This window comes from Phlebotomus papatasi, chromosome 3 (assembly GCF_024763615.1).
Source record: "Phlebotomus papatasi isolate M1 chromosome 3, Ppap_2.1, whole genome shotgun sequence".
NCBI classification, from domain to species: domain Eukaryota; kingdom Metazoa; phylum Arthropoda; class Insecta; order Diptera; family Psychodidae; genus Phlebotomus; species Phlebotomus papatasi.
The window spans coordinates 61,070,801-61,092,811 of NC_077224.1; the positions used below are offsets into that span (position 1 = coordinate 61,070,801).

At 33.2% G+C, this 22,011-nt stretch overlaps 1 protein-coding gene and 1 long non-coding RNA gene across 3 annotated transcripts; one reads left to right on the top strand and one right to left on the bottom strand.

The window, feature by feature from the left end:
- The first annotated feature begins 1,133 nt into the window (after window positions 1–1,133).
- On the top strand, window positions 1,134–3,147 carry LOC129807092 (39S ribosomal protein L28, mitochondrial-like). The gene is given in 3 exon segments (XM_055856131.1): window positions 1,134–2,177; window positions 2,402–2,610; window positions 2,738–3,147. A coding segment is annotated over 1 exon segment (690 nt). The 5' UTR covers window positions 1,134–1,311; the 3' UTR covers window positions 2,002–2,177; window positions 2,402–2,610; window positions 2,738–3,147.
- A 6,980-nt stretch (window positions 3,148–10,127) lies between these two features.
- Window positions 10,128–22,011, bottom strand: LOC129807108 (uncharacterized). Of its 2 annotated transcripts, none has more exons than XR_008752236.1 (4): window positions 21,905–22,011; window positions 21,640–21,798; window positions 21,434–21,570; window positions 10,128–10,794 (listed from the first exon to the last, which is right to left on the bottom strand). It is a non-coding gene; the product is annotated as an uncharacterized LOC129807108 (long non-coding RNA). The 2 variants fall into 2 exon arrangements; XR_008752235.1 differs by having other exon boundaries at window positions 21,640–21,846.

The following is a 22,011-nucleotide window of genomic DNA, read 5'->3' on the forward strand; positions in this document are numbered from 1 at the left end:
CTATCTGAACGAGAAAAGCGCTTTTAAAGTTATTTTAGAAAAGAAAACACACAAGAGACTGTAAATCGCTTGACCAATGCAATCTACAAGCAGCGAGATATGGAAATGACGTTTCTTCTCGCCGTGAGACATTAGAAATTGCTTCAGTTTTTGTTACTTTTTACCCCAGGTGGTCGTTTTTAATAAAAGGATTTCTGGAGAAAAGAATCTTTGTGAAATTCTAAAATAGATAGTGTTTTCGTATTCAAAGAATCCAAATCATTTAGGAAATATTTACCAGTGCATCAATTTTGGAAAATAAGTAGGTCAAAATTAATATCTGCTGTAAGGAAAACATTTGAAAAATAGGGCTATAAATTTCCAATATTTTTTTATTTTATGAATTCCTTGTTCGAATTCTAAGAAACTTACTAAATTGAAGAAGGTCTATAGAGGTGATAGAGGCCATCTATGGAAAAAAATTTAAGGATTTTCAAATTTTCAATTTGTGACTTTTTGGTCCAGTCTCCCCTATGAAATTAAATGATTTTAGTTCAATATTTGTGAGAAAAAAGTGAGAAAAAAATCAATAAAAATAAAAGCTTTTACGGATAGGGACGATAAAGATAACAGTTTAATTGAATAATTTAGTCAAATAAAGACGCTTATTATCACTAGAGTAAATGAAATTGATATAAGGTAAAGTATCCTCGAGTCGACCGCCTCTCGACCTCGACTCGACCACCCTGGGTTTCTCAAATCAACCGGTGGAAATATTTATTCAATTTATTTACATTTACAATAATATTTATCGAATGGTTCAACATCATAGGATCAATTATTTCGTAATTAATTCGAATCAGTGCAAATATAAAAGAAATTGAGCATAAAACACTGAAAAATCATAAAAAGACGAAACGTTAAGATATTTCTTAAAACTTAAATAAAAATTTGCAATTTTTCATCAAATTATGGCATACTTTTTGATATTCTTGGCTTTTTTCTTAAGGAATTATTTCAATTATTACCTTCACTCAGACATGTGCAAGAAAAATCCGTTATTTGAAAGAGTGTCAAAATGATGTCCTGAAGTGGCTCATGCCAAAGTGACATACACTGAAAAAAATCGAATGACATTGCGCTCAAATGTACATAACCTCATTCATGTGTCTTGTTTTTGTTTTTAAAATAAAGAAAAAGTGCTTTTATCAGTGTTTATAGTGAATGAAGTTAATAAATATTAGTGCAGACTGGAATTTTAATCGTCTCGGATGAAATACCACAATCCCAGTTTGTATTGCACCCATCAGATTGTCCAGAAAAGTGGATGATATGAGGCTGCTGAAGAGCTCCACAGAGTCAGGTTTGGAAGTACTTTCTCGATGGTACAGCACAAAGAAGTACGGGATATTTGACGTGGGACTCGGGAAGCATCTTCCGGAGGCATATAAAAAATTCTGGAGGGAGTGGAGAGTGACAAAGATAGAACCAACTGCAGTGCATTATGTCCGGAAGGAGGGTAAATTTGAAAGAGATTAGACGACTGCAGTCGTCTGGCCGGTACAGAACATCTCTCTGCCCTTTCGCTACCCGAAGGAATTCGATGATGGTATCTGGGGAGGGAAGATGGTCGTGCAGGGCTATCAGAAGCGGAATCCAATGAAGCAGAAGATACCGCACTTCTGGATACCCATGCTGAAGAGGTCAATAGTGAAGTCCTGAATATCTATGTCTGTCGTAGTGACCAATCGAACGCTGGATCTCATCCATTCGAGTCATGGCTTCGATCATTACCTCCTGAAGACTCTAGCCTGCGACCTGCGATAGAATCTCGCCTTGGCCATCAAGAGGAAACTCCTCCATGAACTTCAGGCCGGCTGTCCCAGTCTCACCAACAATTCCAACCGACAGAAAGAAATCCTGGATGAATGTTCACAATATCTAGCCCAGTACACTCCCTAAGAGATCGAATGGTACGGTCTGACGTTCACCCAAGCCATACAGAAACTAAAAGTCCATTGACGATGCCATCGTGACCCACAAAGTCCTCTTCCGTGGAAGCTCATCGAGCGGCTCAAGGCAGCGGAGGAGAAAATAGCCGAGAAGAGCGAGGGATCCAGCATCTCCTGGAGAGCACTTCCTGGCTCACACGGGTCAATCCCTTCGGAAAGAAGAGGGAAACTTGAAATGGTTACCAGGTAATTTAGACTATTTTATTTGGTTTAGAATGGACAGATGTTCCCTGCCTAAAAACTCTGAAGGGCATAGGGTGAGCTTCAATTGGCTTCACGTCTCAGATCAAATCTGTGTCTTTTTATTCATCCTTAAAAAGATTGGATTCCTTTTCCAAATTCTTCACACCATAAGCAAAAAAATTCTAGAAATTGCTCAACTGTGTCTCCGTTGACTTTTCCGGAAATAGCGAAATATGAAGCTGCAGCCCAACCGGGGTTTTTCAAGGATTCATCTGAGTTCGTGTAAATGTAAATGGATGAGATGTCAGTGTTATTGAAGATTCTTCCAACCTTCTCATGCTGTCCTAGGATGATTCTCATCTGACCGGATTTGCAGTATGAATCTTAATTTCCGGAAATTTTCGAGATTGTTGAGGCAGGGATTACAACCATGAGAGTAAGTAATTTTTCACAGAATATTCATATGCTGCTTTGGGTACTCACGGTACTCAGAGGACTCAGAGTCCCAAAAAAGACAAGTTAAGGATTTTTTAAAATCAATTTCGGCCTTTACAACTTTCCAGGACTTCTATGATAGTTACGGAAAATCATTCTTCGTAAAATTGAATGGAAATCAAAGAAAAAAATTGTTTAATTAAAAGTTTCAAAAGCGGAGTTCTACTGCCTCAGATACCAACAAAAATCTTAATTCTGGACTACGACGCCAGGGAATGCAAGCTGAAGTAGATGTGTACACGTCTTAGAGCTTTTGCTAGACTACTGATGATTTGGAGCAAAGACATGGAATCGATGGGATATGATGGAAGAGTAACAGAGTCATCAATGGCAAGCATTGGATAGAGGCTGGACGACGGGAAGTATTACTGGTACCTATTCAGCACTGCTATTGCAATCATATGAGTGGGTGACCTTTTAAGGACATTGAAATCACAGTTACATGTAAGTTGTAAGCAATAAAATGCGTATGAACAAATCTTATTTTTTTTTAACTTATAACTCCTCTCTTTTGGGTATTATTTTTACTATGTTTACTTCATGAGATTTGAAATTTTCTCTTCAGTCGTTAAAAAAATGTTTGTAAATAAAATTAAATAATCGCATATTTGAAATAATTGGAAAGGAAATTTGAGCTATATAAAAAATTAAATAAACAAATGAGAAAATATATTTTTCAAAAGATAATGGCCAGCGCACAATAACTTTGTTTATAAAATAAACATGTTTTCAAAATTTTCTATGAGAGAAAGCGAGATGACTAAATCTACATTTCATTCACTCTCAGAGGAAATTTTGAAAACATGTTTACAAACAAAAGTTATTGTGCGCTGGGCTTAAAATAAAATGACTATGTATGAATGTTTTGTCATATAACTAAAGGCTGTAAGAAATTGGGCAGTATTTTGAAATGGTTAGTAAAAATCAATTTTGTTTATTAAAAAAAAAAGATTTTTGGCAGCAGAGAAACAAATTTAATCACTTATTCATTCAATTTAGTATTAGGTCTTTTCAAATATCTAAATTTATTACGTAAAATTTCACAACAAATATATATATATATTGTGATGTTTTTTATGCAAATTTTATAAAATAGACTAATTTTTATTTAGGATCCTTGGTGGTGAAAAATTAATTTTTGAAATTAATTTATTAAAATTTAAATTTTTTTTTAAATCAAAATTACACTACTAATCTTTTTAAAAAATTTACTGACGGACTTATTTCTATTTTATTTTGTTTATTTAAAAAAGAATAATTGCATTTAAAACAGCGTATCGTTTATGCCTCTTATGATCTTTGCACATTGAAAGCAATTTTCGTTAAAAACAGTCTTTAAAAAATAAAATTACCCGTCTATAGTGACATTAGGCAATTTCCTTTATAAACATTTTTGACGAAAATTGTCTTTTTTTTTAATTTTGATGTTTCGGTCTAAAATGATGAGGGAAATTTTCTTTGAAAAAGCATTTTTATAAACTTCCTAACTGTGTTATCACACTTGCGCATTAAAATTTTAATATGATTCACATTAATTGTCGCTAGTGAGAGTCCAAATGTGTAATTTGTGTCTTTGAATCATTTTATATTCAAAATTTGATCTATTTGTTGATAAAAAGGTAGACTTGGCCCGAAAAATTTGATATAAATTGATTTATAGCATTAATGCGAAAAATTAATGCGATTTTCTCTTTAATTTTTTAATGTGAAAAATATTTATGCTTTAGGTAAATTTAAACTTATTTTTGCAGGCCAAGTCCACTTCTTTATCAATAGAAAAACCCCAAATATTAAGTGACTCAAAGACACAAATAACATATTTGGACGCTCACAAGCGACAATTAAGAGGATCGTCAAGGAAAAAAAAGCTCCAGATTCAAGCTCTCGCGGAGCTACTCAAAGCATCCGTGATGTCCCCTGGTGGTGAAAAGAGTCATCACCCGCCATCAGCTGTCTCGTTTTTTTCTACTGTTTTTTGTTCACGCTCATCGTCTGTCTATTTTTCTCCGAAGCGCTCCCCAGACCCAGAGCACACAAAAAACTCATTGAAAAGGTTGAAAACCCAAACGCAGATTTTTAGCCTTGCGATGCATTATGAGATTTTGTGAAGGAAAGAAAAAATGAGACATGCATGTTTTACGCATATCTTTGTCTCTAAAAATTGATAAAAAAATTAAATTTTCAAGTGACAAAATTTCTATTTTTATTTTCTTCATAGTCCAAAATTTCTATTTCTTCAAAAAGGACACGTGCATTTGACACATTTGAAAGATAGGGGGAAACAGGTTTGTTTTTTTGGCCTTTTTTTTGGTACGGGAAAGTCAAACTAATAAATAATTAACATGACCTTTATTTTTCCTCCATTCTTTCCAAAAACCATGTTCTTCTTGGGAATCTTTAAAAACGCATCCTGCGATTTTTTTATTTTTAAATATGTTTTAGAGGCCGACTCGGTGATAATTTCATATAAGAAAATACTGTTGAATCAAAGATTTTTCAAGGTCAAAGGTTAAAAATGCTCTATAGAGAGCGTATTTTTAAACCGAATAAGGTGACATTTGGTATAGTTCCAAAGGTCATGCAATTTTTTACAATTCTGAAAAGGGTATAATTTTTTATGAATCCATATAATAAACCAGTTATGAAACTATAACTAATTTTAATCTGAAGTCCAATTGTAGTATTGTTAGCAAATTGCACAATCACAGTAAAAACTTTTGGACACTGACCAAAATATTGGTAAAAATTTTCTTTAGAACAATTTGTTACAGAACAAATATGTACCTAAAAAAGATATTTATTCGTTCCAATATTTTTTTTTCTTTACGGTTTTGTTAAGAATAGTGACAATTGTGTAAAAGTTTTCTTTTAGAACCGTTTCGATACGGTGGAATACCTACAAATTTCAGTAGATTTCGTTTTATACAAATTTGATCTGTGAGTTGGAATAGAATTTTGTTGCGCTCTACTGTTTTGTTCCCACTGTCAGGAACAAATTTGTAGATTTTTTTTATAAAAATACTATCCCTACATTTGTAACATATTCGTTTCAAAAATTTTCGGTATCCGTGGACGATTTAATTTTTGGAACAAAAATCGTTACTAATATGGGGAATCCTTTTGCCTCTCTTAAAAAGTACAAATTTGTTGCTAAAAGTCGGAACCAAATCGTCAGTTGCCTCAGCAACTGTGCTAACTGCATCTGCTTTGTGTCTGTATTCCTTGCAAACGCCGCGCAGCGATGCGTTGCTTACAACGAATGCTGACACAAAGCAAATGCAGTTAGCACAGTTGCTGAGGCAACCGACGAAATATAGACATTTTGTTCCAATTATCGGGAACAAATTAATGCAATTTAAAAGATCTCGTCCGTTTCGTCTAACAGTTAAGGTCTATAGTTAAGGTGCCAGTGCTGGTAGCAGGAGGAGAAAAATCTCGAATTAAAAAAAAGTGAAACCGTAAATATTATAGCTTGAAAAATGCCACAAATTTAACGTCCTTCTTGCTGCGATGGTGACTTTCGGAACAAATTAGTTACTAATATTGAAAATCTTTTTGTTACTCCTTGAGGGTACAAACTGGTTTATTATATGGATTCATAAAAAATTATACCCTTTTCAGAATTGTAAGAAATTGCATAATCATTGGAACTATACCAAATGTCACCCTATTCGGTTTAAAAATACGCTCTCTAGAGCATTTTTAACCTTTGACCTTGAAAAATCTTTGATTCAACAGTATTTTCTTATATGAAATTATCACCGAGTCGGCCTCTAAAACATATTTAAAAATAAAAAAATCGCAGGATGCGTTTTTAAAGATTCCCAAGAAGAACATGTTTTTTGGAAAGAATGGAGGAAAAATAAAGGTCATTTTAATTATTTATTAGTTTGACCTGCCAAGATTGTAAAGTTTTTAAATTTCGAATCGTAAGGGTTAGGGGAAAGAACTGTCCTTTCGAACGTTCATGCCTGCGAATAGCGTGATTTTTCTTTTATTTTTCCTAAGAGACTTATAAATAATTATCACATAATCATAAATATTGCTAACTAATATTTAATAGAAATGTGTAGGGGAAGGTCGTCTGCCTTCAAACGAAAAATGTAGTTCCAAATTTAAGATTTTTTTCTGAAGAATCCACAAAATGGATTTTATTTTCTACTACACCAAAAAATTCTCTTGTTCATTCGGCGTATATGATTACCTCCTTTAGCACTTACAAGTCCTCAGTTTTTCCTTCTGAGGAAATTAAAAAAGTGATGTCGATTTGTATGAAGGCAGCTGGCATAGTCTGCCTTTAAACGCGAGGCAGCTACCTTTAAATGTTTTTTTTTCACTGAGAATATCAAATCAATAAAACTAAATGGGCTATAAATGATTAGATTGAAACCTAACGCACTCACTAAAATCATCACTGCAGTCAAAAGACATTAAACAATAACTTTTCTTCACATTTTTCTGAAGCACTGTTTTGCACTTGAAAATTTGGAAGAAAATGCCATTGAAGTTGACAATTGTCAACTTGAAACATCCCGGCCGGAGCAAGATAGCGGGTTATAAGTATTTGTATGACGTTCGTCAGAGAAAAGTAGGAGTTCGATTTCACATGTTTTGATGTATGGAAAGATAGGATTTAAAGGCACACGACATTAGCATTTAAAGGCTGCTGCAGGGTGATATTTGCAAATTTTTGCCACCCACAAAAATTGTGTCATCTGAACCAAAATGTATTAACAGAAATATTAAGCCTGATTAACCTTCTATGTGTCACAATGGAAGATTTATTTGTAAAATGATTTTTACTATGAAAAATCACATGATTTGTGGAACATCAAAATTACAGTTTAGAGCTCATTTTCATTTTTTTTTGATCTAGCATCTAGGAAATAGGAGCTAGGCTCTCCATTTTTTGATGATTTGTGAGGATGATGGATACACACAGAAAAATGAAAAATTCTTAAACAGAAACACCCAGGAATTTAATTTCAAATCCCATCCAATGAATGCCAATGCCCTAATTCTAAATCCTTTGATCATTTAGTTTTAGTTGCAAATCTGTAGACATTTTTCATTTTCCAGCTAATGCTGAACTTAAGTTCCCGATCTCTTAATTTGCTAGGGATTCTAGCCCATTTCTTTCGCTCAGAGCTTCTAAACTTAAACGCCTCGGGGATTCACGTCCAATTTAAGTTCCCAGGATCTTATATATTCTTAAATTTAGAGACAAAATTTTTCTGTGTGTAGCTACCTAATAGTTAATAGAATATAATTTATGCTTTTGAGAACAACGAAAAAATCGCAACGTTTAAAGGCTGCTGCATTTAAAGGCAGACGACTTTTCCCTAAGTCTCATACGAAAAATAAAAGAAAATTCCCATTATTCCAAGGCATGAACATTCGAAAGGAGAGTACTTTCCCGTACCAAAAAAGGCCAAAAAATAAACCTGTTTCCCCCTATCTTTTAAATGTGTCAAATGCACGTGTTCTTTGAAGAAATAGAAATTTTGGACTATGAAGAAAATAAAAATAGAAATTTTGTCACTTGAAAATTTAATTTTTTTATCAATTTTTAGAGACAAAGATATACGTAAAACATGCATGTCTCATTTTTTCTCTCCTTCACAAAAGTTCCATTTCAAAATCGGGTTTTCTATTGTAATCTCGAAATCATGTTATGCTTTTTCGCTACTTTTAGGTTTATTTTGTAACTTCGCGGATCGCGGTGTGTTCGTGGATTTTAGTGGGCCGCGGAATTTTTCGTGTATTTGCGTGGATCGCGGTGTTGCTCCCGGATTTTCTCGGATCGCGGAATCGTTCACGAATTTTCGCGAACCGCGAAATTTCTCGCGGATCGCGGAATCTTTTGCGGACCGAAGAATTTCTGACGGATTTACGCAGCCGGCAGAATTTATTGTGGATTTTCCCGGACCGTGGATTTTTTCTCGGATTTTTGAAGATCGCAGTATTACTTGCGGATTGCGGAATAGTTTCTGAGACATTTTGGCATTAAAGTTTTACATGTATTTTTGTGCATTTCTGACAATCGAATTTGCACTTTTCAATTTTCAACGACCTCGAGTTGCACGCATTTCGAGGTTTCCTGTAATAAATCTCAGCTAGCATAAGGTCATCTGGACTTCGATTTTGCCCCCAATTCGAATTTGCAATGAAAGAATCACACATAGCATAAGCCCATTTAGGCTTATCACTGACTTTTTTCTTCTCCGAGAAAAATTATATCCGCATATCTTGTAGTCACCGATATTAGCTGGTTTTGTGAAATGCCCATGACGATTGACGATTCATAATTTTTACGATTTTCTACAATTTTTTGAAACAACGAGACTGATCGTGAAAATCATAAAAATTCGCTCAGCTGTAATTCATAAGATTTCTCACACAGGGGATGAGTTTTGTTGTTTTGTATTCTTTTTTCTCCTCCGCCTGATCGCAAAAAACTGCAGGCGTGCTGAAGGTCAGAGAGAAAAGGAAAGACATGGTGAGAAATGCGACGCGTAATCTTGTGGCGAATTGCTGAACAATTTTGAGTAGAATTTCTCGGAAGCTCGGAAAGCTATCAAAAGCTCATGAAAATTTCCAATTTGCAGCATGTTGTTTAAAATTTAATTGCAAAAAAACTGTTAGGAGTTTTTCCAATCCTAATGTACCATTTGAAAGCTAATGAAATGTAGATTGGTACAAAAATAATTATTAATTCGGAAAAAATGATATTCTCGGTACAAAGATGCAATGAAAACTGTCATTTTTTGGACAATTTTCAATTGAAAAATACTTGGAAAATTTGTATGAAAAGTGAAAGAAGTGAAACAGGCATTTTGTAGAGCATGTCTTTAGGAACAAAATTTAAAAAAAATATACCTCTCTATCTTTCATATTCTAGGAGATAATGCAGCTTCTTTGTGGCATGTTTTAGGAGTATACGAATGTTTGGAAAATTATATTACGAAAGCAAAACAGGTTTTCAAAAAATTAAAACAGGGAATTCAAAGATAATATAAAAAACTACCCTCAGTTAAATTTTCAAGGAAATATCTCAAAAATTGTAAGACTTGATACACTTTTAATTTTGGGTTTTTGTATGGAGACGCCATTTTCTGGCTTTTCGATCCTCTTAATGTGAATCACATTAAAATTTTAATGCGCAAGTGTGATAACGCCGTAAAAGTATACTCAGTGAGTTGAGTAGTAGAGTGTTTGCTCTATGATGTAAGTGCTCCGTGTTCAATTCTCCTTCGTTCGAATTTCATCCAAAGACCTTCACTACACTTGATTTCACGTGGCATAGATTTGAAAATGCTTTACTCAATTAACCTATAAATTCTTTTTAGAGATCAAAGTCGCTCATATCTTAGACTTCAGGTTCAAGTTATAGAGACCTAAGAGACCTTAAAAAAGATTTAACGGTTAATATTCGAAGTTAAAAATAAAACTACTATGTCCTTACATCAATGTATTTTTTTTATTTTAAAAATACTGCATTGGCACACAAAAAAATTATGTATTTATTTATTTATATTGTTGATTCAATAATAAAAGAAAAATTGACATGATTGGAGGCAATTTGGTTTTTCATTATTAATTTTTTTTACTGAAGTTTACTATATTGCTGACATACCACAAAATGTTTTTTTTTGTAATTCTGAACGAAACTCAATATTAAGAAAACAATGTTTTCCATCATTTTGTTATAATACTAAAATTCACAAAAGTATTTCTTCCAATCATTTAAAAATATCAATTCATATTAATTAAAAAATAGTCAGGATGGTGAATACTATTTGTTTATAATTTTGTTTCTTTTTAAAAATTCAATACAATGTTTGATTGTTTATTTTTTTTAAAGGCGTCTGCACACAGAATGATTTTGTAAAAGAATATTTTTTTATGTTAAATATTCTCTATCATTGTAAGCAAAAACTAAGTTTTTCTTCTTGATTTCTTGTCATAATGAACAAAATTAGGTCAATAAATAAAAATAACAATAAATTATTCTGCTTCAAAGTGTGAGTGTGCATGGGAATCACACAAGGCTTCAGTGTTTCTCAAACCAATTATTTCAGTATTGGATGCTGACATACGTTCTATTCTCTGTTACCACGTAGTGCTGCAAAAAAATTAATTTTATCATGAAATGAAGAAAATTTACAAGATAAATCTGAAAACAGAAAATAAGTAAAACATAGCAAATCGTCCGAGGCTTTGCAAGCTGTTGAACTTCCGAAAACGAGCTCTGTTTTATATTCTTTTTCGCAAGATTTGGATACATTTAAATCTAGGTCAATCTTGTAAATTTAAATTTTCATGATCATCCTATGAATGTATGGCATATACAAACTAAGGAGTTTTCCACCGTTTTCACTCCGGAGTAGGTTGGTAACTAACACTAAGACGGTGGTGGCCGGAGAAAATTTACTAAAGGGCCAATCCATCTCAAGACGACCATAGGGGTACCCTTCATGGTCTTAGATGTTTTTGAATTTTACATATGTTAAAGTACACGATAAAATAATATACCCCTATTTTTTTTTCGTCCGAAAAAAAATCCTGGCCGGAGATACATGGCGTCAAAGATGGCGCCTCGCGCTTCATTCCTCAATTGCGATTTTTAGCAAATATTTTAAAATGCTCTATTTCGGGAACGGGTTGAGATTTCTTCTTACTCTTTTTTTTATTTGAAAGATAATTTTATACTCTTTAAAACGATATACTTGATTTTGCATTATCTGCTTAAGTTTTTTTGTAACGGTATTTTAAAAAAATTTTGAAAAAAATTAAAAATTAATTTTTCTCAAAAACCCCATTCTCAAAAATTTTGATTTTTTTACTGTTGATCAGTAACATTGAGTACTACATTCCCTGAAAAGGCGAGCTTCCACTTTTGCACTTACTTTTTTTTAAAAATATTTGAAAAATTACCATATTTTCAAAATTAAAAATAACCAGTTAAACTCAAAATTTTGAGTTCAACTTTTCAGGGAATATAGTACTCCACAATACTTATAAACAGCCAAAAAATCAAAATTTTTCGAAATCAAGTTTTTGAAAAAAAATTTTTTTTGAGTTTTAAATAAAAATGTCTTTTATTGACAAAAATAAGCCTTTAAATCATATTAAACACATGTACTAATTATGTTTTTGTGTTTTCTTTTAGTTTTTCAAAAAAAAAATTTGGAAATTTTTTTGGATTATTTTTGAAAAAATAAAAAAAAATTTTTTTTTTGAAATTCCGTTTAAAAAAAAATCTACATATTGACACATGTGTCAAATGTATCTTAAAGTTTGATTTTGTCAATAAAAGACATTTTTATTTAAAACTCAAAAAAAATTTTTTTTTTCAAAAACTTGATTTCGAAAAATTTTGATTTTTTGGCTGTTTATAAGTATTGTGGAGTACTATATTCCCTGAAAAGTTGAACTCAAAATTTTGAGTTTAGCTGGTTATTTTTAATTTTGAAATTATGGTAATTTTTCAAATATTTTTAAAAAAAAGTAAGTGCAAAAGTGGAAGCTCGCCTTTTCAGGGAATATAGTACTCAATGTTACTGATCAACAGTAAAAAAATCAAAATTTTTGAGAATGGGGTTTTTGAGAAAAATTAATTTTTAAATTTTTTCAAAAATTTTTTAAAATACCGTTACAAAAAAACTTAAGCAGATAATGCAAAATCAAGTATATCGTTTTAAAGAGTATAAAATTATCTTTCAAATAAAAAAAAGAGTAAGAAGAAATCTCAACCCGTTCCCGAAATAGAGCATTTTAAAATATTTGCTAAAAATCGCAATTGAGCAATGAAGCGCGAGGCGCCATCTTTGACGCCATGTATCTCCGGCCAGGATTTTTTTTCGGACGAAAAAAAAATAGGGGTATATTATTTTATCGTGTACTTTAACATATGTAAAATTCAAAAACATCTAAGACCATGACCCCTCGATTTGCGATTTTTTCGGTCGTTTTGAGATGGATTGGCCCTAAAATTTAATTAAAATTAGTAATTGAAATTTTTCTTTTGTTATATAAATTCTGTAATGCATTATTCCACAGAGCATTGATGATAATAAAATATCTATCTATCTATCTAAATGTGTCTATAAATCATCATAAAATCATTTCGAAATTGAAAATGGTTCAAGAAGAGGGTATTAGCTCTAAAAATAATAAATATTACAATATCGTTATTTAGCTAAATCGAGTGAAAATTAGTCCCTTTTACCCTTAAATAATTCAGGATTTAAATGGTGAAAAGTGTCTAAGGGGTAAATGTTCAACTGGACTAACAACAAAATATATCCGAAAATCTTGAAAAAAAAATTGATTAATTTATGAGAAAAGCTAGAAAATCCTAATTTTTGACGGATTTTAGTGGGTTGCCAACGAACGGAGGGGGAGGGGGGAAATAAAGAGACTTTCTTACCGTTAGGATTTTATATGGGTCAGAAGACTGAAAAAGTGCGAAAAACAGTATTTTTAAAAGGGACAGATAATCCTAACCGGCTTATGTAGGTGAGATTCTTAACGTGAGCTAACTCGGAGTGCATGCAAATTCGATTTGATGCTGAAGTTGGGAGACGCCATTCAGTTATCTTGAATCAAATTCGTGAAATTATACAAGTTTTGTATTTGAACCAAAATGTCAAGGATTTGGATGAACTGACAGAAAAGTGTTATATGGGTGAAATGTAGACCAGAATGTTCTCTATAATTTTCCCATAGAACATGATCTCATCGATTAATCAGAAGCCAAGATAATCCAGGTTATTTGTTTCTTAACTCGTTTTTTCATCCAGAGTGCCCCAAGTGTTCATTTGTTGAACTTCAACTAAATCAAAGAATTGTTGTATTTTGCGGGACTTTCCATTTAAACCCTATTTTAAGTGTCTTGGTGGAGTAGAGGCAGTCAAATTGGCATCTGAGTGATTTCAAAGCGTTATTATTGGAAAAATCAATTTTTCACACTTAAACGGCAAAATCGGAGTGATAGCGTAGTCTGAGTGGAAAATGATGTATGGACGAAATGTAGAAACAAATGTGCTCTACAATTATGTTGAAGTAATCATCAAAATCGGTTCAGCGACAGTCGAGATAATTGAGGTTATGTGATATTGAAATTGGTTTTTCGACTGTGGCGCCCCTGGTGTTGGTCCCACGAAGTTCAAATATTCTAGAAAGTTGTAGCATTTGGTGAGATCTTTCGTTTAAGCCCTCATTCATCAAAATCGGTCACATGGAACCGGAGATATGATTTTTTGAATTTCGTGAACTTTGACCCCTCATATCTCCGGTTCTATTGAAACCACAGCGCACATACGCACCATTTTGGAAAAGTCCTAGACTGGACTACAACATACTAAAATTTCATTAACTTGCACAATGCCGTTTTTGAGAAAAGTGACTTTGAATTTCGATGAATTTTGACGCTATCACAGCGCCACCTGTGGTGACTTTTTGAACTTCCATCTGAAAGTGCTCATCGAGACGAAACCAAAAAGGTAAAATTTAGGTCGCTATGTTAATTAGAACCGGAGATAGAGGCCGGTCAATGTTCGAACTTTGACCCCTTATAGCTCGGGTCAGGGGTCTTAGATCGACTTAAGGTTTTTTTTTGTTTGATAGGTATAATCAACGGCTACAACATACTAAATTTTCAGCCCGATGCACAATGGAATTTTTGAGTTATTTAACTTTTAAGATTTAAAAATTTTCTTTTTAAAAAAAGCGCCCCTAGCGGTGGTTTTATGAACTTGCGATGTTAGAAGGGGAAGTGGCATTTCACGAGAGCTTTCCAAAAAGCCCTCATTTTTTAAATTCTGACAATTAGAACCGGAGTTATGGCCATTTTAAGAAATTTTTTTTGGACCCTTATAGCTCGGGTCAGGGGGGTCGGGGGACCTTAAGTTTGGTATTGATGGAAAGCTCTAAGGCCCAGCTATAACATACTAAAATTTGAGTCCGCTGAATGCCATAGGAGCGGAGCTATTGAGAAAACAAAAAAAGGGGGGTCTTCAAAATGGCGGAAGGAGGGGTGGGGGGTGGGGGGTCTATGCACCAAGTTGCAATTTTCACCCGATATATAACCTTTGCCAAAAACCGCAAGTCGATATCTTTTTTAGTTTAGGAGCTATTAAGCTCCAAAGAGCGGCCGGCCGGCCGGCCGGGAACGTAACTTAGCCACATATATATTCGGAATCAGGAAGTGGCGAAACACATTTTGGCCAAATTTGAGGTCGATCGGACGACATGAAATTTTGTTAGGATTATAGTAGGTGAGATTGTTAAGAATCTTACCTAATAGGACTATTACCGTTACTTTCCCGATCGATCGCCGACTATGACCGATGCAGTTGGGTTCAGAATTACAAGATCTTTCAAAAAAGTCCAAATTTAATAAAATCCGTTGAAAATTAAGCCCTCCAGGGTGGTTGACTTTTGGCCTTCAATAGTTAAAGATGGCGTTTCCGATGAAAGGTGTCAAAGGACGAAATGTTCTGCTGAACTACCTCCGAAACATATCCAAAAATGAACGAAATTGCCAAACGGTAGCTAAAGGCCAAACGGTTAGAGATAGAGACTTGGAATCTTAGGAAACACCCCCATAAGTCGACCCAAGGATCGTTAAAATGCCCCTCATTTCCCCCAGCCCCCCCACGCCTCCCCTTCAATTTTTGATCGTTTTTTTTAATTTTCAGATATGTTTTAGAGATTCGCCGGGCGGACATTTCGTCCTTATACGAGAATACCGTTGAATCATTCCTAATAATGGCTTTTCAAGGTCAAAAGTTGAAAAGGTTTTATAGAGCGTATGTCTCATCCGAATGGTATTATGTTTGGGCTCATTGGAAAGGTATTGGAATTTCCGATAAAACTATTTCCAATCGGTTCTGAACCGATGATGAACTGGATATCTATTTATTATCTGAAGTTCAGTTACATTACTCTTAAGGTATTTTAGACACTGTTTTGAGTGTTTCATAAATTTGATCAAATACTTTTGCGACATAATATCGAAGTCACGAATTTCATCACTTCGCAAAGCCTGAGACGTTTTATCGCCTCTTTTCCCCAAAAGAGTTTTATAAAAAAAAAACGTTAAATTTCTTCACAATTTTTTGCTTCATGTATTTATTCCATTGACCCAATTTCACATGTACCCGAACTCCATAATCCTTTTAATTTACTTTTTTTTGAACGACTTCTATGATAGAGTTTAAAACACACACAGCGAGAACGCAAAACGATCCCTAAGATCATGTGTTGAACACACACAGCGCAAGCATAAAACGCTTCATAAAATCGTGAGAAAAAACATGTCCCGAGCAAGCATAAAACGGTTAAGAATGCGCTTAAAATACGCACAGCTCAATCACAACACGGTTAAGACTGCGCCTAACAATACGCACAGACCAATCATAAAACGGTTAAGAACGCGCTTAAAAATACGCACAGCTCAATCATAAAACGGTTAAGAACGCGCTTAAAAACACGTACAGCTCAAACATAAAACGAATAAGAATGCGCTTAAACATACGCACAGCTCAATCATAAAACGGTTAAGAACGCGCTTAAAAACACGCACAACTCAAACATAAAACGGTTAAGAATACGCTTAAAAATACGCACAGCTCAATCATAAAACGGTTAAGAACGCGCTTAAAAATACGCACAGCTCAAACATAAAACGGTTAAGAATGCGCCTAACAATACGCACAGATCAATAATAAAACCAGGGGCATGACATTTCCTATGTTTCCCATATGTTTCTAGCGAGCCGAAAAAACTCTTGGGTTTATTAGCTGTTTTCTGTCAGTGTAGAATGAATTAACAAAAAATATAAATACAAAATAAAAGCCAATTTAATACTGAATGGGCAACCGAAAGCTAGAAATTGGCAACCTACGTAGTTTTGGAGATATCATGTGAAATGTGTACGAAAACACCAAAAACTTTCGTAATCGGTCGTATTGTTCAGAGCTAATGTCACCCCCTTGAATAAAACGGTTAAGAATACGCTTAAAAATACGCACAGATCAATAATAAAACGGATAAGAATATGCTTAAAAATACGCACAGCTCAATCATAAAACGGTTAAAAACGCGCTTAAAAATACGCATAGCTCAATCATAAAACGGTTAAGATTGCGCTTAAAAATTCACATGGTTTAATCATACAACGGTTAAGAATACGCCTAAAAATACGCACAGCTCAATCATAAAATGGTAAAGATTTTGCTTAAAAATTTTCACAGCTTAATCATAAAACGATTAATATTGTGCTTAAAAATTCTCAAAGCTCTATCATAAAACGATTAAGAATGCGCTTAAAAATACGCACATCTCAATCATAAAACGGATAAGAATGCGCTTAAAAATACGCACAGCTCAATCATAAAACGGTTAAGAACGCGCTTAAAAATACGCACAGCTCAAACATAAAATGGATAAGAATGCGCCTAACAATACGCACAGATCAATAATAAAACGGTTAATAATGCACTTAAAAATACGCATAGATTAATCATAAAACAGTTAAGATTGTGCTTAAAAATTCACATGGCTCAATCATAAAATGGTTAAGATTGTGCTTAAAATTCGCACAGCTTAATCATGAAACAATTAAGATTGCGCTTAAAAATTCACACAGCTCAATCATAAAATGGTTAAGATTGTGATTAAAAATTTTCACAGCCTAATCATAAAACGATTATGATTTGTTTAAAAATCCTCACAGCTTAATCATAAAACGGTTAAGATTGTGCTTAAAATTCACATCTTAATCATAAAACGGTTAAGAATACGCTACGCACAGCCCAATCATAAAGATTGTGCTTAAACATTTTCACAGCTTAGTCATAAGATGTGATTGTGCTTAAAAATTCTCACAGCTTAATCACGATTAAGATTGTGCTTAAAATTCTCACAGCTTAATCATGAAACGATTAAGATTGCGCTTAAAAAACACAGCTCAATCATAAAATGGTTAAGAATGATTTTGCCTAATCATGATTATGATTGTGTTTATAAATCCTCACAGCTTAATCATAAAACGGTTAAGATTGTGCTTAAAATTCACATGGCTTAATCATAAAACGGTTAAGAATACGCTTAAAAATACGCACAGCCCAATCATAAAACGGTCAAGAATGCGCTTAGATATACGCACAGCTCGATCATAACACGGTTAAGAATGCGCTTGAAAATACGCACAGCTCAATCATAAAACTGTTAAGTATACGCTTAAAAATAAGCACAGCTCAAACATAAAACGGTTAAGAACGCGCTTAACCGTTTTATTATTGATCTGTGCGTATTGTTAGGCGCATTCTTATCCGTTTTATGTTTGAGATGTGCGTATTTTTAAGCGCGTTCTTAACCGTTTTATGATTGAGCTGTGCGTATTTTTAAGCGTATTCTTAACCGTTTTATGATTGAGATGTGCGTATTTTTAAGCTCATTCTTAACCGTGTTATGATCGAGCTGTGCGTATTTTTAACCGCATTCTTAATCGTTTTTGATTAAGCTGTGCGAATTTTTAAGCACAATCTTAATCGTTTTGTGATTAAGCTGTGAGAATTTTTAAGCACAATCTTAATCGTTTTATGATTAAGCTGTGCGAATTTTTAAGCACAATCTTAATCGTTTTATGATTAAGCTGTGAGAATTTTTAAGCACAATCTTAATCATCTTATGACTAAGCTGTGAAAATGTTTAAGCACAATCTTTACCATTTTATGATTGGGTTGTGCGTATTTTTAAGCGTATTCTTAACCGTTTTATGATTAAGCCGTGTGAATTTTAAGCACAATCTTAACCGTTTTATGATTAAGCTGTGAGGATTTTTAAACACAATCATAATCGTTTTATGATTAGGCTGTGAAAATTTTTAATCACAATCTTAACCATTTTATGATTGAGCTGTGTGAATTTTTAAGCACAATCTTAATCGTTTTATGATTGATCTGTGAGAATTTTTAAACACAATCTTAATCATCTTATGACTAAGCTGTGAAAATGTTTAAGCACAATCTTTACCATTTTATGATTGGGTTGTGCGTATTTTTAAGCGTATTCTTAACCGTTTTATGATTAAGCCATGTGAATTTTAAGCACAATCTTAACCGTTTTATGATTAAGCTGTGAGGATTTTTAAACACAATCATAATCGTTTTATGATTAGGCTGTGAAAATTTTTAATCACAATCTTAACCATTTTATGACTAAGCTATGCGAATTTTTAAGCACAATCTTAATCGTTTTATGACTAAGCTATGCGAATTTTTAAGCACAATATTAATCGTTTTATGATTAAGCTATGCGAATTTTTAAGCACAATCTTAATCGTTTGATGATTAAGGTATGCAAATTTTTAAGCACAATCTTAATCATTTTATGATTGAGCTGTGTGAATTTTTAAGCGCAATCTTAACCATTTTATTATTGAGCTGTGTGAATTTTTTAGCGCCATTTTAACCATTTTATGATTGAGATGTGTGAATTTTTAAGCGAAATCTTAATCGTTTTATGAGTGAGATGTGTGAATTTTTAAGCACAATCTTAATCGTTTGATGATTAAGTTATGTGAATTTTTAAGCACAATCTTAATCGTTTTATGATTAAGCTATGCGTATTTTTAAGCGCATTCTAATCCGTTTTATGATTCAGCTATGTGAATTTTTAAGCCCAATCGTAACCATTTTATGATTGAGCTGTGTGAATTTTTTAGCGCAATTTTAACCATTTTGTGATTAAGCTATAAGAATTTGTAAGCTCAATCTTAATCGTGTTATGATTGAGCTGTGCGAAATTTTAAGCGCAGTCTTAACCGCTTTATGACTGAGCTGTGAAAATTTTTGAGCAAAGGGGGAGGTGGGGGTACTTTGAGCTGGGGCTACATTGTTGTACGATTTTTTCGCATATATCTAATGAAAACTGGGTTTTAGCATTATGTAATGTGGATAGACAAAACAATTGTGGATCTATAAAATAATTGTATAGACCAGCTTGAAAAAGCCGTATAACAATCTAGCTTAACAGCTCAAAGTAGCCCCACCTCCCCCTAATCTTAATTGATTTATTAATAAAGCGTAACAATTTTTTAACGCAACCTTTACCGTTTGATAATTCAGCTGTGAAAATTTTCATGCGCAATTTTAATCGTTCATCATGTTATGTTTAATGTGCGCGTGGTTTCAGCACAATCTTAATCAAAATTTATGAAAAATAAAAAAAAAATAAAAAACGACATTTCCAAACGTAAGTACTACATGTATTATGTTTAATACACACTTATAAGTTAAGCCGAATGACCGCTTAACGTAAGTAAAATCAAAGTAATGATAAGATTACATTACCAACAGTTTCTGACTACTCCATCTCTCGACTTAAGCCGAGAAACGGCTTTGGTAATAGGAAACAGATGGAAATTTAGTCAAATTAGTATTTTGGTTATAATTACGTTAAGCCAACCTTCGGTTTAAAACATAAGTGTGTTTAGGGCATTACATTCTGAACTTATAATTTTGGCTTTACCTGGATTTTAAAAATATTGCTAACTTTTTATGTTAAGTAGAAAATTGCAAGCTGTTTTGTTCAATGCTACAGATCAACAGGGCAATATAATCAAAATTTTGAATTAGAGATTTTCAGACTTTTTTTAGAAAAAATCATTAAGTATATAACGAAAAAAAATTGAGACAACTAGAACAGTAGTAAATATGGGATAATTGTAAATATTGATTTTGATGACTTCACTACATGGACTTATGTCGACCATTTGTGCAATGAACAAAGATTCCTATAATGTTTATGAATTCATCTTGGTCTCGTCCTGTGAAGCCTAATATCTAATGATCAAATTAAGAAAAATTCTGTGTTTGCAACGACTCCATAATTACTACTGTTCGTCTTCCCTCCACTTTAAAATTTAATATAGGGGAGACTGGGACAAAATTAGTTATGGATGGTATTAGATATTGAGATGTTATAGTTTACTTTACAGAGAATATTGAGAAAATCATAATTTTATCGAAGTTAAATACCTTCCTTCCTATTTTTTAAAATATTTATAAACTTGATACTAACATTACTTTGTGAATGACACGTAATGAAAAAGTTCATTTGCTGTCTGATTTTGCTCCAGTCTCCCCTATCGTCTCTTGCGGAAGATATGTATAGTAAAATACGTCGAAAAGGAAAAATATATTTTTTTATACAATATTCTGTCAAAAATTCAAATTTTATTTTAAAAAAGATCTACCGTTCAAGTACGAGTTTAACTCATCAGCTAACAGGAAATATATAGTTTTGAGATTTGGTATGAATTATACTCTGAGAAATCTTGTCCACGGAAAAGTATATTAAATGGTAAAAATAGAGTTTGAGGCCTAAGACTTGGGCAGAGGGGTGGGGGTGAGTGGCGAAACAAAAAAATAATAATTTTTAAAATGCGTATAATTTGTAAAGAAAATCATTAAATAGGAAGGTGTTTACCACGAATAAATGGTGGCTTCTTTATAATGTGCCTCTTACCGCAAAATATAACACTGCTAATCTATCCTTGACTATTTCTACCCCAGCATCCTCTATTTCCCATATATTTCATAGCTTTGTTTCAAGAAAATGATCATCTGAATCCCTTTCTAAATACAAATTTAATTATTCCTTGCCCTAACATAAAGGAATTTGTATTTTGTGTTCTTTGTTTTTTAAAATTCCTGATTTAATGATTTTCTTACTTAAATAAATTAACTTACCATTGAACTGAATTCGATGTTCATATATCTCATACTGCTACATTTATGTTGGAAAGAAAGATTAAAAAAAAAATCCAGAGAATTCAGATTCCCATCTTCCATCAGGAACACTTATGTTAGTGCCGGAATAGACAGTACTGTGAATAAATGAAAATATTTATTAATATCTTTGCTTAAAACGAAAAATGTCTTAGAATAACTATTACCTGCTTAAATGAAGTCCAGAAAAGATAATTCATCATACAATGTAAATTTTCACACGTTATTGACCACGAGAAGAGTCAGGATGAGACGCCAAAATATCAGAACCATCAAACAGTGTCTCAAAAGCCCCATGGAACGCGTGAGTGGTCAGAGAAGTGTTCCTAAGAGTGGGAAATGCCGTGCATTAGCATCCGAAGCCACTTCCGGAACTTAGAGCATGAGACTGATTTAATGCCAGATCAAGACATTTTACCAGGAAAAGCTTACCAGGCTTAATAATCTGTTCAGACATCCTGTGTAGTTGTTGTATCGGGATCCCCGAACACTAGGAAATAACCGGAAGATGATACGAACATCTGATGTCAACTGATAGG